At 35.0% G+C, this 16041-nt stretch overlaps 1 protein-coding gene across 4 annotated transcripts in view; it reads left to right on the forward strand.

Annotated features, from left to right (window-relative positions):
• The window catches only part of Pls1 (plastin 1), a 116410-nt gene that overhangs the window by 73349 nt on the left and 27020 nt on the right, over positions 1-16041 (forward strand). For all 4 annotated transcript variants that reach the window (XM_026385062.2, XM_026385059.2, XM_026385061.2 and 1 more), the window contains exons 4-9: positions 338-467; positions 4381-4513; positions 5840-5921; positions 13454-13619; positions 13700-13842; positions 15785-15880. In XM_026385062.2, coding sequence (XP_026240847.1) covers positions 338-467; positions 4381-4513; positions 5840-5921; positions 13454-13619; positions 13700-13842; positions 15785-15880 — 750 coding nt within the window. The remainder of the gene's footprint in view (positions 1-337; positions 468-4380; positions 4514-5839; positions 5922-13453; positions 13620-13699; positions 13843-15784; positions 15881-16041) is intronic.

Genomic DNA, 16041 nt, shown 5'->3' on the forward strand with positions numbered 1-16041 from the left:
AGGAAAATGCCTTCATTAAGGAATTTAAAAATATTTATCATGTGGTTAGTTATTCCTTAGATTTTCAGTACAAAAGATCATGGCAAATCCAGAAGAATCATTTCGGTGTGTTCAATTTAAGCTTAGTTTTGACTTGTTCCAGTGGTTGGCAGGGGGACAGACATTTATTCATTTTTTGATTTTGATAAAATGACATGAAAATTCTCTTTGTTCACAAGCATTCAATATGAAAATACTTGATTCATATTTATTTTTGTGTCATTTCAAATAAACATCTTTTATTTCACCAGATTTTTATGATTATCTGATTCTCAATTTTGCTTGTATTCCATTCTAGCTAATGCAAGAGTTAAAAAGCAAAGATATCAGCAAAACATTCCGAAAAATAATTAACAAGCGGGAAGGGATTACTGCTATTGGGGGAACTTCATCCATTTCCAGCGAGGGCACACAGCATTCTTACTCAGGTAACAACCACCCCAAATCTGATCTTTTAGGCATTGATTCAGTAAGTGCCACACTTCAACAAAACTAAGATGCCATTTGTTGTAATTCATACCATTATTTTGTCTATCATTGAGGGGAAAAACCTTCCTCCAGACTAAATTATGCTGTGATTTCAAATTTAAAATATATCTCAATGTCAAAATGAAAATATCCTAGAATCACTGATATCAACGAATTCCAACCATGTTGTCAGGTTCAGTGGACATCAGAGAGACAACAGACATCAAAAACAACAGAATGAAAGTTGTTTATGTTTGAGCACTGGCTATGTTTTATCATGACTTTTGAATGGATTTTTCATCCTGACTAGAAAGGTGGCTTTACTTTTAGAACTTGGTGAGGAATGGTGGAAAGGCTTATTTTAAGGATTTTTTTCCCCCCTTCTATTTTCCAAAAGCTGAGCTTTTTGACTTTTTTTTTTTTTTTTTTTAAATCAAGCAACCAAGCGATTAGAGAGCACGGTACTTGATTTCCTTGATCTGATAGAACCACTGGATTGTTGCCCAGTGGGAAATCCAGAGTCATTTTAACTCTTACGGTGAGGAGTCTTGGCCCATGTTAAGCTTACTTCTCAGGGTTAAGATGTCTAAGAACCCTTGGCCAAGTTCCTTTTTATTCATATGAACATAATTAGAACTATGCTTTTGATAAAATTCCTTGTAACATTTTTCCTTTGAATAAAGGAATTTGTTAATTGTCCTCTTGATCCTCTTCCTTTCTAATTGGATTTTCCTCTTTCAGATTCCGCCTATACATTGTATTTTTTCTTAGCCATTTCCCACTAGGGAATTAGTGGTAAAGGAATTAGTCTGTAACTGATACCTCCACTTTTGTTGTTTCTTTGTTTTGTGGCACAGGGGATTGAACTCAGGGCCTAGCACATGCCTACTAGTACTTAGCTGTACCCACTGTCCTTTTAATTTTGTTTTGAGATAGGATCTTATTAAATTGCCCAGGCTGGCCTTGAACTTGTGATCCTCCTGCCTCAGCCTCCTGAATAGTGGGATTATAGTGCACTACCATGCCAGAAAGATATTAACCTTTTACCTCAACTTTGGCTTGTCCATTCTACTGAAATGACTATATTTTAAAAAGAAAACAAAAAACATTGAGGTAAAATATGCATTCAGCCAAGTGCTATAATTGTAAATACATAGCTCAAAAATGTTTTACATGTGCATATATCCATGTGGCTTCCTGCCAGATCATTATATGGATTATTTCCATCATCCTGTGTGGCTTTCTCATGCCCCTAATAGTAGCTATTTCTCCCCAGAGATAAATACTTCTCTGATATCTGTCACCACAGATTTTTACCTGTTTATTGAGATATAAATAGTAAAGTGCATAAAGTAGACTTTTCTTAACTTGATGATTTTAAAAAAAATTTTTTAGTTGTACACAGATATAATACCTTTATTTTGTTTATTTATTTTTATGTGGTGCTGAGGATTGAACTCAGTGCCTCACATGTGCAAGGCAAGTGCTCTACCACTGAACTGCAACCCCAGCCCAACTTGATGACTTTTAACAGATGAATACCTCCACCTATTATGTAGAAAAAGATACAGAACATATAATGGCTTTTAAAAAAACAGCTTTAATGAGATATAATGGTGATATTGAGAAATGCACCCTTTTAAATTATATAATTCAGAGTTTTTAGTATATTCAGAGTTGCACAATTATCATCATACTTCATTTAAAAATATTTTCATTACAGAGGGATAAACCCCAAGATCCTCAGCAGTTGTTCCTCATTTCCCCCTCTCTGAAGCCTCTGCAACCATCACCCCACTTTGTGTTCCTATAGATTTGCCTATTCTGGAAGTTTCATATAAATAGAATTATTGCAGTGGCCTTTCCATTGATAGGCATTTATTCACTACCATTTTTCAAGGTTCATCTATGTTATAGCATATATCATACTTCATTCCTTTTTACTGCTGAACATTCCATTCTGAGGATAATATCACATTTTGTTCATCCTCTCATGAGTTTATAGACATTTGGATCGTTCTCAGTTTTTGACCATTATGAATAATGCTGTGTGAACACTCATGTATGTGTTTTTTTTGTGTGTGGATATGTGCTTTCAGTTCTCCTAAGTATCTGCCTAGGAGTGGAATTGTGGATCTTTTGATATCTCTGTTTAATATTTTTAATTTAAAGAATTGGCAAACTGTTTTTCAAAGTCGCTGTACTGTTTTCCATTTCCTCCAGTCACATATGAGGTTTCTAGTTTTTCACATCTGTATCAACACTTGTTATTGTCCATTTAAAAAAATTACAGCCATCTTAGCAGGGCCCAGTGGTGAAGGCCTATAATTTTAGCACTTTAGGTGGCTGAGTCAGGATAACAAGTTTGAGGCCAGCCTTGGCAACTTAGCAAGACCCCTATCTGAAAGTAAACAATGAAAAAGAGCTGAGGATGTTGCTCAGTTATAAACTGTCCCCTCTATGGCAAAAATAAAACAAAAGCCATTGCAGTGTGTCATTTCTTATTCCTCTACCTGGAACATTTTCCCTTTTTCTGCCCATTTTTACCTGCTGATAGCCTTCCTTTCAAATAGTGCCTTTGTTTTGTTGCTGTTTGTTTTGAGATGATCTCACTGCCCAGGCTGGTCTCTTACCTCAGTTTCCTGGAGAGTGGAGGCTACAGGCAAGCGCCTTGCACGCAGCTCTGTAAATCTTTATTGATCAATACAAACACAAGTGATTATTTCCTTCTTCAAACTTTTAAAACATTGCATGTATATGTGGTGTATATATTTCCCTTATGTGTCATTTCTTTGGATATTTGTTTTATCATTACACTATAATCTCTTTATGGTAGGTATAGTATCTTAGTGATCTTTAAATCCCTAGACTCTTGAGTTCTTCTAAGGAGATACTCATGGTGGGATAAGTAGATAAGAAGGCACATGAGGATATGTACAAAGGAGAAATACTGATGATTTTTTATGTTTTTACTGACTGTATAGATGGTGGATTAAATTTTGAGGGTACCTGCCAGATATACCCTTAGGAAAATTACCTAATTCTGCTAACTCTGATGGAAAGAGAGATTAATCACTTTGAGGATTTATATTGTTAAATAATTTTATATTTACAGAATAATAATAAAGCTGTAGAACATTTTTATTTCAAGTTCCTTCCTATTTTCCTTATTAAATAGCACAACAACACTTTCTGAAGATTAATGTACCCATACTATAAGCCATGTATTGAGAAGTCAATGATGAAGATGACTAAGAGAGTGCTGGTATCTAGATTTGTGACAATTTTCTTATGGTAAAGATTTCACAGAAATGGAGTTGTTTTATTCATTTGAATAATCTCCTGTCCTCTCCTTCCATTTTGTGGTGCTGGGGATCCAACCCAGGGCCTTACTCATGCTAAACAAGAGCTCTACAACTGAACTACATCTCCAGCACTAAACAAATCTTGATTGAATTCAGTATTTATTTTGTAAGCCAAAAATCTTTTTAGGGGGTGGAATTTATTATAATGGATCTTTGTGGGTTTTTCCCCCTCTTTAAGTATCTATCTGTGTCTATATCTGTATTTGACCTCTGATGTTTCGCTGCTGATTCATTAGGTTTCAGAAGCAATACATATTTGGAAAGATTTGAGAATCAAATCAAATGTCGTGCTCTTTTAAAATATATACCTTCCTACCTTTGGCGCTAATATTTTAGATGAAAAAGCAGAATGAATTTCCCTTTATCCCTTTCTTCAACATTTAGTGTTTTAGTAGAATTTTATTAATAGTCATCTGATATCTTTAAACATAAATTAAAAAGTATGTTTTTGTAGTGTTTGATAAACTTTGTAAAATGTGCTTTGCCTATCAAAATTTTTTGTTTCCAGAGGAAGAAAAAGTGGCTTTTGTTAATTGGATAAACAAAGCCCTAGAGAATGACCCTGACTGTAAGCATCTTATACCTATGAATCCCAACGATGACAGCCTTTTCACATCTCTTGCAGATGGCATCCTTCTCTGGTGAGTCGAACGTCTAGTTACAGGAGATTGTTCTTAACTGTCCCTCTTGATGAGCATTCCTTGACAACTACAATTCAGCAAATCTGTGTTCTTTTGGAATTAGTGGGTACTTGCAGGTCTTGTAGGATTTGTACTGCATAGAAAATTAAGTACTATATGTTTTCTGACATTTTCCATGCAGTCCCTTATTTTCCTGTTATCATAGTAATCCAGGAAAGTTTTGAGTTGATACTTAGATGCATTTTAAAATGTTTACATTGTCACAATTTTTTTTCCTGATAAGGGAGTATTGACTATTCACTGGGACAGGAAGATGATCAGATGTAAAAGGAAGGTACATTTTAGTTGTATATAAATGAAAATAATGTTTTAAATTGATCTTGGATCTTTAGTCTATTCTGTTCATATACCATAAACTTTCTAAGTGTGTTTTGTATTCCCAGCATACTTCTTTATACAAAGTTTTTTTTTAACTCTATGAAAATACCAAGAACTTCCAAAGAAGCAAATAGCCATCAGAAATATTCTTACCACCCATTGTTAACAATTATTAACAATTTCTTTAGTTTTTTCTATATATTTACTTTAAAAAAACAACTTCTGTCCATAAGTATGAGTTATTAATGTTTAGGTCATTATGTGAAATATATACCTCAATCTCTGCCTGCAATTCTGATCTCTTCCTCTGGCCTTTGGAGAATTTCCTAGTGTAAATTAAATATATTCTAAAAGAAACAGACAACACTCATATTATTTCTTTAAAGATGTCTGAATTGTTGAAGTCCTAGAAAGACAAAGTTCCTGGCTCCTTATCTTTCTGCAATAACAGTAATTTTAACAATTTTGATACCATTTCATGGAGCACTTGGCTTCTTGAGAATTTGTTTACATGAAATATTGATCATTGGGCTGGGGATGTGGCTCAAGTGGTAGCGCGCTCGCCTGGCATGCGTGTGGCCCGGGTTCGATCCTCAGCACCACATACCAACAAAGGTGTTGTGTCCGCCGAGAACTAAAAAATAAATATTAAAAATTCTCTCTCTCTCTCTCTCTCTCTCTCTTTAAAAAAAAAAAAGAAATATTGATCATTAAGTAAAATAAAGAGTCACAAAAAGAAAATGCAAGATGGTTAAAATAATTGGGAGTAAATGCTAAGATTACTGCAATTATATATTTTAAGATAGGAAATATTTCTTAGATTTTAAAAACTGATATGATTATAAACAGTTTAAAGAAATTAACTATTATCTTCAAAATTTATTATGGTTACTTACAAAATTAAAAAAATTTCTGGAATTTTAAACTAAATTATTCTTTTTTCTTTAGCAAAATGATCAACTTATCTGAACCAGATACAATTGATGAAAGAGCCATTAATAAGAAAAAGCTCACTCCTTTTACTGTTTCTGTAAGTATTTGTCCTTTGCTAGTAATATGTTACTATCGTATAAACTACGTATAAACTATAAGGTTTTTATTAATGGATAATTGGGCCATGGTAAAACTTTTGATTTAATATAATTGTTTTCTTATAAAAACTTGGTTTTTATTAAATAAAAACTCAGCTGCATTTGGTAATAAGTAGAATTAAGATTCTAAGTACTTCAGGGCCAAGGTTGTAGCTCAGTGGTAGAGTGGCACTTGTGAGGCCCTGGGTTTGATCCTCAACACTACATGAAGATAAATAAATAAAAAATAAAGGTATTATGTCTATCTACAACTAAAAAAAAAAAGATTATAAGTATTTCAGGTAACTGTCTTTAAGTTACTTTAAGTTAATAGTATTCAACTTATGTTATTGTAATAATGAAGTTGTTAATGATTACTTGATACTATTTTTTTCTTTTTTTTTCCCCTGTGGTTCTGGAGCTTGAACCCATGGCCTCGTGCGTGCTAGGCAAGCCCTTTGCCACTGAGGTACACCCCAAGCCCTGATGCCAGAGATCTTGTTGGCTGGTTGTAAAAACAGCACTGCAAAGTTTTAGCATATCACACAATTTTTATTCTTTTTGTGCTAGATTCTTCTGTACTCAGCTTTTCTATACAGATCTTATTGAAATCCAGAAATTTATAATTTTTCCCTCAAAATGTCTACATAAATGGGTGGATATTAAAATTTACTGAGTACTTACTAGGTACCAGTTGTTATTCTAAACACACCATGTGAATTATCCCATTTACTCCTTCCTGTAACCTTATAGTAGACATGTACATGAATTTGTTGATGAGATAACGGTCACTGACAGGCACACTGTGGCAGAGCCAAGGTATGATCCTAGTGGTCTCCAGAGCTCTTCCTCTTAATCATCATGCTGTACTGCCACTCTTATGTGGTGGTAGCAATAGCAACTATTTAATGTGTGGTCACAACAAAATTATTAAAATTGAATTATTGCTAATCGGTTTCTTCACTTGGCAAGTACAAAACTTGATTTTGCTCAAATTGTTAGATTTCTTCTTTTGGAAGCTAGGACCTCAGATCAGTGGTACATAGTTAGTCTTAGACTATTCAAGGGGTTCCCTCTTCCTGTTATTCTTGAGAAGTATAAAACTAGATGTTGACTACATGGCTTTATTGATTTCTCACTTGCCAGTAGGCCAATAATGTTGCATATCTCTAGTAAAAACTACCATTTTTAAAGAAGCCCATTTCTAATTGCAGTTGCCAGATCCTCTTGTGCTAGAATCTTCTCTTCAGCTAATAGCTGTGATTATTGAAAATATTCATATCCATCTTATTTTTAGAATACATGTGTCACATAAATTTTTATGGCACTGAATATGAAGTACAACATGTACAATATGAAATACAATATGAATATGAAGTACAACATTTCTTACTTTTTTATAAACTTAATTTGGTTTTAATTTTAATACATGTATGCAGTGCATTGAAAAAACAAAGAAAAATATTCTGTAAATATTTTGCAGTAGCTACAGAATGGATCTGAGGGGTTAAGTATTGTTCCTTTATTTTTAGAGATTGAATTCTTTTGGTAGCCTAAGCTTTTACAATGCTTGAAAGAGAGTACTAATATAGAATGAAAAAAGACTGAGATTTTGAGAAGGGGAAAGTGTTACCATGGATATTAACTCTGTCTTGTTTGTTCAGGATTTCAGAACTCAGGGAATAATAGATTTGCTATAAAATTACTAGTTTCACATGGAATTTTATCCCAAAGAAGCCTAATTCATTTGTTGAAGATTGTAAGATTGTGTTAATAATGTTTTTCACTTTTTGATGGTAGATATATATGTGATATATATATATATATGTGATACATGAAAGAAGAAAAAGATAAGGAAAGGGTGAAGTAATGCATAGTAGTTATGAAAGCAGGGAAAAGGGCAGATCAGGTAAAGAAGAGGACTTGTAATCTTGGAGACTTTCTCACCTTTTTTCTCTACCCAGAGTACTACTGAACTGCATTCTTGTGCTTGTATATCCTTATTGGGAACAATTAATTATGTGGATAAGACTCTCCAAAACAAAAGATAGTGATTTCAGGATCCAGAAAATCAGGAAACCAACACAAGACTAGCTATAGGAAGTTGAATCTGTTCGTTACCAAATGAAAAAGAAAGAAAGAAGAAAAGTTCAATTCAATGAATATACTCACATACATACTAAGTACATATGTTTGTACATTGTATACAAATGTACATATATATATGACCTTAATTTTATCTTGCATGCATTACAGTTTAAACAGGAAAAAAACATTATAATTCTCATTTGGATATTCCTAATGGAGTAGAAGTTATGTGATATAAAAATAAGGATGAAGTCTAAATAACAAGTCATGCCTTCTTTCTTATTAACTGAATAAGTATATAGCACAGCCCTCTAAATAGGGGCTGGAATTGTGACTCAGTGGTAGAGTGCTTGCCTAGCACATGTGAGGCACTGGGTTCGATCTTAGTACAACATAAAAATAAATAAAAGCATTGTGTCCATATACAACTAAAACTTAAAAAAAATCATTAACAAAAGTGTATACATTTTGGAGATTCTTTGGAAAATTGGGAATGAAACCAGCTTTTGACCCAGTTATCCCCCTCTACGGTCTATACCCAAAGGACTTAAAACGGCATACTACAGGGACACAGCCACATCAATGTTTATTGTGGCACAATTCACAACAGCTGATCTGTGGAACCAATCTAGATGCCCTTCAATAGATGAATGTATAAAGAAAATTTGGTATATATACACAATGGAGTATTACTCAGCAATAAAAAGAGAATAAAATCATGGCATTAGCAGGTAAATGGATGGAATTGGAAAATATCATGTTAAGTGAAGTAAGCCAATCCCCCCAAACCAAAGGCTGAATGTTTTCTCTAATATAAGGAGGTTGATTCATAGTGGGGTTGGGAGGGGGAGCAAGTGAAGATTAGATGAACTCTAGATAGGGCAAAGGGGTGGGAGGAGAAAGAAGGGAGCATGAGGGTAAAAAAGATGGTGGAATGTGATGGACATCATTACCCTAAGTTCGTGTATGAAAACATGAATGGTGTAAATATACTTTGTATACAACAAGAAAAAAAGTATATACATTTGAAATTGAAACTTTATGGAAAAGGAAATTTGCAAAGTGGTATGAAGTTAAAAAAACTTATAGTACATTTTTGAGACTGTTAGTGAAGACTTGGATAGTTAAAGTAATCAAAATAAAAGGGATATGGGCCAAGGTTGTAACTCAGTGGTGGAGTACTTGCCTAGCATGTGTGAGGCACTAGGTTCGATTCTTAGCATCACATATAAATAAGTAAAAATAAAGTTCTATGAACAACTAAAAATTTTGTCTAAAAAAATAGAAGGGGTATAAAAAAATAAAAAAAAATAGAAGGGGCATATAAGAAGTCATCTAAAAGAACAGTGTGAATTTTTCTACCTGGTAAAGTGGGCAGTTTCTTTGTCAGTTTACTATTGCACAGAAAATATGGGAGAAAATGGATGGTAATCCAGATAAACTGCCATGTTTCCTTGTTTCTTTTGTTAGTATTCCTGTTACATGTTAGGACACAAACACAGGGAGGAACACCTCTCTTGTATCCCATTTGTTTGTGGTTTCCCACTGTCCTTACCCAGAAAAAAGTTTGGGTACTCAGGGAAGTTGTCCATGGTAAGGTTTGGAGAGCAACCTCTTCATGAAGTTCTCCTGTTCTTGTTTTTTTAGATGTTTAGAAGTGGCTTTAGACAATAGTAGCTCTCCTATTCCCTACTAACAGTAGGGCAGTAAATTTTTATTTACCAGATAGAAACTACTGTTTATTTGAAAGACACACATTGCAACTTTTAAAATTTTTCTTTGTATTAATTACTTGTAAGACACATTATATACTTGTGTGCAGAGCCAATGTTTAAAAAAACACTACCAAAAAATGATTCCCTCTTATATCCCCAACACACTATAGTAAGAGAAAAACACCACCTGCAAAACTTTAGCTATGTCTTGGAGCCGGGAAGGTGAGGGAAGTATTTGGGAATTGGAATTGTGATTTAAGGTGAGTTTTTCCTATGTGAGGGAAGTGGCGAGAGGAGCTGGATTCAGGTTGTGTCAGCAACTCTATATAACAATCCAAGACTGGTAAGTAGAGTGACACAGGGAAGTTTTCAAGGTGAGGAATGAAAGAATATTAGGGTATATGTTGTCCACTAATGTTTTTCATTGGAAGGCTAATGGGTCTTTTAGGCAAAGCCTGCAATGAGCAATCAAATCTTTTGTCTTGGTTCAAGATTCCTGGAAGAATAACATTATGCTCATGAAGACAGAGGAACAGTAAAGTCAGTAAAGACAATGGAAATAGCTTACAAAGCCATATTAATGTAGATAAAGTTTGGTTTTGGTTGTCGGTGTCCAAGTTGAGAATAGTGGTCAAAAGTTTTGGTTTTTTACAATCAGCTTGGTGAAGTTACATACTTTCTTTGAATCCGTTTCATATTGTTAAGGCATATGAATTGAGTTATTCTAAGATAGACTGAAATGATTCCAGTTATAGTCAATTTCTTCCCCCTGTTGATGCATTCTGGGGAATCACAAGTGGAGCAAACATCCTTTGTTCTCTGGAGAGAAGAGAGGTCAAGCCTAAATTTGTAGAAGCTATGACATGAAAGTTGTATTGATTTGATCTAAGGTAACTTAAAAACATCTGAAGCTATTAAAAATCTTCTAAGACTTCCATAGAATATTTTAACTTTACTCAGTGTTTTCATATTTATTTACTTATGAAATTATAAAGTTGTTGAGGGATTCTCTGGTTCTGCTGCTTTCTGATGAACTATATTTAAAAGAACATTGCCACAAAAATAATTCCAAATGCTTCCTTTAATTACTCCTCACTGATCCCTAAGAGATAATGCCATTTACTCAGAGCCTAGCAAGATAAATTGCTTTAGTATATGTCATGAGAAAGCCACTGAAATATTTACTGTGCTTTGAAGACTCTATGCATAGTTGCTTTTGTTACCAGCACATTAAAAAGTTGCTATTGCTATCACCACAGCACAGTGATTAAGAGGAAGGGCTCTGGAGACCACCTGGCTCATACCCAGGCTCCACCACTGTGCCTCGGTTTACTCACCTGTAAAATCCATCTTTAGAGTTACTTTAAAATTTTTCTGGGAATGAAAACTAATTGCACATCATTTTTAAAAGAAGTGCTTTCAAATGGAGACTTTATTAGTGTTGGGTAATGATTTTTACTTTTATAAACTGAGAATAATAAAATTTCTAAAGCAATATGCCATTAACTATATTTAAACAGTGAAATTTTATATGAGTATGTTAATAGCTTCCTTCTTTTCACATATTTACAACTTAACTATGATATAGGGAAAGGAGTGACTAATTTCGTGTGGAAGAGGTTGTAGGGAAAGAAAATGCTTGAGGTGAGGAATGAGCATGCGACTTGAGGAAATGAAACATCATAGGTCAAAGGACTTTGTGTCTTGGCCAAACCATAGACTGTTTGAAATACAGGGAGATGAGGCCAGAGTGAAGTCCTAAAAGTTTTTGATTTCCCCCATTAAGGATTCAAACATGAATCTTTTCTTTCCCTCCATACCTTCTTTAACTCTTACCCATTCATTCATGTATTCAGTAAATGTTTGCTGAGCAGATAAAATGTGCCTCAGTACTAGAAAACACATCAAACAGATCAAAGTGCCTGTTGTTATAGAGTCCATACTCTTAGTTGGGAGAGATATAGCAAGAAACAAATATATGTCAGAAAAGGAGTAAAATAGGGGTAACTAGTACCAGCAGGGGCAGTGATGACGCTGTTGATTAGATCTGTGATGATCAGAGACCTCACAGGTTATATGCATTTGAGCAGAGTTTTAAAGCAACTTTGTATATTTGGGGGAAGCATGTTCCAAGCAAAGGCACAGCAAGTTCAGAGTATCTGTATAACCAGAACAAAGTAAGAGGAGACAGTGGTAGTAACAGGGGACATATGAAGGATTTCAAAGCTGGGGACACTATCAGCTTTATATTTTACTATAATCACTGAAAGCAGGACATTGTGGAGGATGGGTTGGAGAGAGTAAGTCTGTGGATGGTCTTTAGAAGTTAGGAAATTGTTAAAGAAAGGCACTGACAGTTTTCAGAGGTATTTGGAAAGTGGAATTGACAGAAACAGGTGATTGGTCATGGGAGGCGAGGAAGCACAAGGATTCTCTTAGATTTCTGACTTAGGAGAAAAGAGGAAAGAATGAAAATTGGTCCAATAATCCAAGACAGAAAATAAAGAAGGAAAAACAGGTTTTAACAGGGATGAAAGGAAGATCAGCAAAGCATGGTGAGAAAATTTGCTTATTTTGGACTTGCTGGATTTAAGGTCCTTGAAGAACAGCCAGGTAGGTATAAGTGTGTTTACAGGGTAGGACTTAGAGTGGGATCTTAGAGGAGTTATGGCCTAAGGATTCATATTTGAACTAATTGGTACATAAAGATGATAGTTAAAACCATGAGATTTTTAATAGTAGTAATTTAGTTGTATAAATATTACTTTATGTTTAAAATCTGAAATTCATGCGATCCATTATTTTTTGATTGGGGGAGGTGCAGTCTTGTGGGACTGACCCCTTTTTTGTTTGGTTTTTAGACATACATGACAGTAGAGTGTAGTTTGACATTATACATATATATATATAGTATAACTTAGACTAATTAGAATCCCATTCTTGTGGTTGTACATGATGTGGAGTTACACTGGTCATATATTCATATATGAATATAGGAAAGCTATGTCTGATTCATTCTACTGTCTTTCCTATTCCCACTCCCCTCCCTTGCCTTCATTCTTCTTTGTCTAAGCCAATGAACTTCTGTTCTTCCTCTCCCCACCCTTCCTTGTTGTGCGTTAGCATCCACATATCAGAATATCCAGCCTTTGGTATTTTGGGGACTGGCTTATTTCACTTAGCATGTTATTCTCTAGTTCCATCTATTTACCAGCTAATACAATAATTTCATTCTTCTTTATGGCTGAGTAATACTCCATTGTGTAAATATACCACATTTTCTTTATCCATTCAGCTGTTGTAGGGCACCTAGGTTGGTTCCATAGCTTGGATATTGTCAATTGAATTGCTATAAACATTGATGTGGCTGTGTTACTTTAGTATGCTAATTTTAAGTCCTTTGGGTAAAAACTGGTTAGTGAGATAACTGGGTCGAATGGTGGTTCCATTCCAAGTTTTCTAAGGAATCTCCATACTGCTTTCCATAGTGGTTGCACCAGTTTGCTGTCCCACTGGTATGTACGAGTGCACCTTTCTGCAACATCCTCGCCAACATTTATTGTTACTTGTATTCTTGATAATTGCCATTCTGACTGGAGTGAGAATCCACTATTTCTTGCAAATAACCTGTAGACAGGAACTTAGAAAGTACTTCCTCATTTGTAATTTTTTTTTTTTTGATGATTCAGGAAAATCTAAACCTAGCCCTGAATTCTGCTTCAGCCATTGGTTGTACAGTGGTCAACATTGGTGCACAGGACCTCAAAGAAGGAAAACCTCACTTGGTTTTGGGACTTCTCTGGCAGATCATCAAAGTTGGTCTTTTTGCTGATATTGAGATTTCCAGGAATGAAGGTGAGATCTTCAAAAATGTTCACTTTTCGTTGACACAAACCACGTTCAGAAGAATTTACATTTTTTTGTTTTCATCCCAGCTTTGATTGCATTGCTGAATGAAGGTGAAGAACTGGAGGAGCTGATGAAGCTTTCTCCAGAGGAGTTACTTCTACGGTGGGTAAACTACCACCTCACCAATGCAGGATGGCGCACTATCAGCAACTTCAGCCAAGACATCAAGGTTTTCATTTTAATGTTCATATTAGTCACATGAACCAAGGATGTGGAATGTAAAGTATTTAAAAATAGTTTTTTAAATTATATTCACAAAAATCCCAATTATATACATAGACTTTTTAAAAATTAACTGACGTATTGATTTTTCATAAGTATTATAATTGATGGTGAGAGGAAGGAGGAGCTAGCCTCAACAGATTAAAACAGTCTTTACTATTTTATTTGTCACATTTCTGCTAAATTATAATGAGGGGGCTGGGTTGTGGCTCAGTGGTAGAATGCTTGCCCAGCATGTGTGAGGCACTGGGTTTGATCCCCAATCCCCAGTGCCACATTAAAACAAACAAACAAACAAACAAAAAACCTAAATAACCAAATTAAGGTATTATGTCCATCTACAACTAAAAATATATATATATTTTTAAATTAAGTGAGCCCATTAATTTGGACTGAGAATGACATCTGTTGGCTCAACTGGAGGCCTGTGGGTCTCACTAGTTCAACACTCTTTCATTTTGCCTGTAATCATCTAACAGGAAACTAAATTGTGTGAGGGCTCAGGGAATCAGGAGGCAAAGGAAATCTTAAGGTATGTCTCTGGACCAGAGAAGCTTAAAACACTTCCCTCTATCCTGGGAGAGCCTTATCAGGGAAAATTTAACACTCATTTCTGCCTTACATACTATGGTCACTGCTAGGATAGGTATTGCCAGAGGAATCTGGAAAAAAAAAATTAGAGTAGTGCTGTATTTAATTTATATGCCCTCTTTAGGTGTATTAACACCTTATGTTTTTGCTGTAATGGTCTAGATGACAATCTTTCAAGTGACATTTTTTACTTTGAACTCTTATGTGTTCATTCAGTTTATTTGGGGGGTTTCTCTTATTCTAGATCCCTTTAAAACTCAGTTCAGCTCAGGTCATTCAGACAGCAAGCCCCTCCTGCTGGGCATTATGCCAGGAGTAAGCAATGCAAAGACTCAAGTCTGAAAGAAGCTTACAATTTCACAGGGAGGCAAATGTCTAGTAAGGATGTTTCATTTATCTTTTCGTATACAGCAAACCATATAAAATTTGCTGGCTTAAAATAATGATTTATTATTTCTCATAATTTTATCAGTTGATGCATCTTGGCTGGGTGGTTCTTCTCCTTCACATACTTTTTTCCTGGGATCTCTGGGTATATTCAGCTATCATTTGGGTGCATCTGGAAGGTGTACAAGAAAGGTTACATGTCTAGTGCCTCAGTGCTCCTCCACCAAGCCTCTCCATGTGGCTATCTTGGGTTTCCACTGCATAGCATGATAGCCTCAAATAGGTGGACTTCTTATGTAGAAGTTAACTTCTAAAGGGAGGAATCAGAGGCTCTTTTAAGATTTGGGTTTGGAAGGTCCAGAATATCACTTTCACAGCATTCTTTTGGTCAGAGTGAGTCAGAAGGCCAGTTCAAATTAAAGGGAAAGAGAAATAGCCTTTGCTTTTTGATGGGCAGAGCTACATGCATGTGGAATTATGGTAACTGTCTTTGGAGACTTCATGGGATGATTTAATACAATGTGGCCACAGTTTATTTAAAGAGATGGCCAATGGGTGCTATGTAATATAGGGAAGGGTACTTAATTCATTTATAGAGACATCAGGGAAGCCTTCCAGAATATATTTGACCTGAATCTTAATGGATCCTGATGCTTGGGGTTGTAAACAAATGTAAATGGTGGGGTGAGGGGCTTTCAGGTACCCAGAACCACATTGCTGGAAGCTTGGAAGCATAAACTATCATGATGCATGTAGGAACTCATAAGTAATTCTGTTATTATAGTCACTGAGTTGTTTGTTGTTTTACTTTTTGCAATGGGAACAATTTTCTCAGTTTGAACACTTTTTTCTCTAAATGAATGATGATTTTATTCATTTAAAAAATACTATTTTTTTTTCTTTCCTTAAAGGATTCAAGAGCATATTTTCATCTGCTTAATCAGATTGCCCCTAAAGGTGACCGAGAAAATGGAACTGCCATTGCCATTGACCTTTCAGGATTTAATGTGAGCAGTTTAAATTTTCCTTCCTTCCTTCCTTCCTTCCTTCCTTCCTTCCTTCCTTCCTTCCTTCCTTCCTTCCTTCCTTCCTTCGTATATTGTAGTAAAATTATATGTAACATAAAATTTACCAATTTTACCATTTTTGAGTATGCAGTTCAAGTGAA

This window comes from Urocitellus parryii, chromosome 2, assembly GCF_045843805.1.
Source record: "Urocitellus parryii isolate mUroPar1 chromosome 2, mUroPar1.hap1, whole genome shotgun sequence".
In the NCBI taxonomy this organism is placed as follows: Eukaryota; Metazoa; Chordata; class Mammalia; order Rodentia; family Sciuridae; genus Urocitellus; species Urocitellus parryii.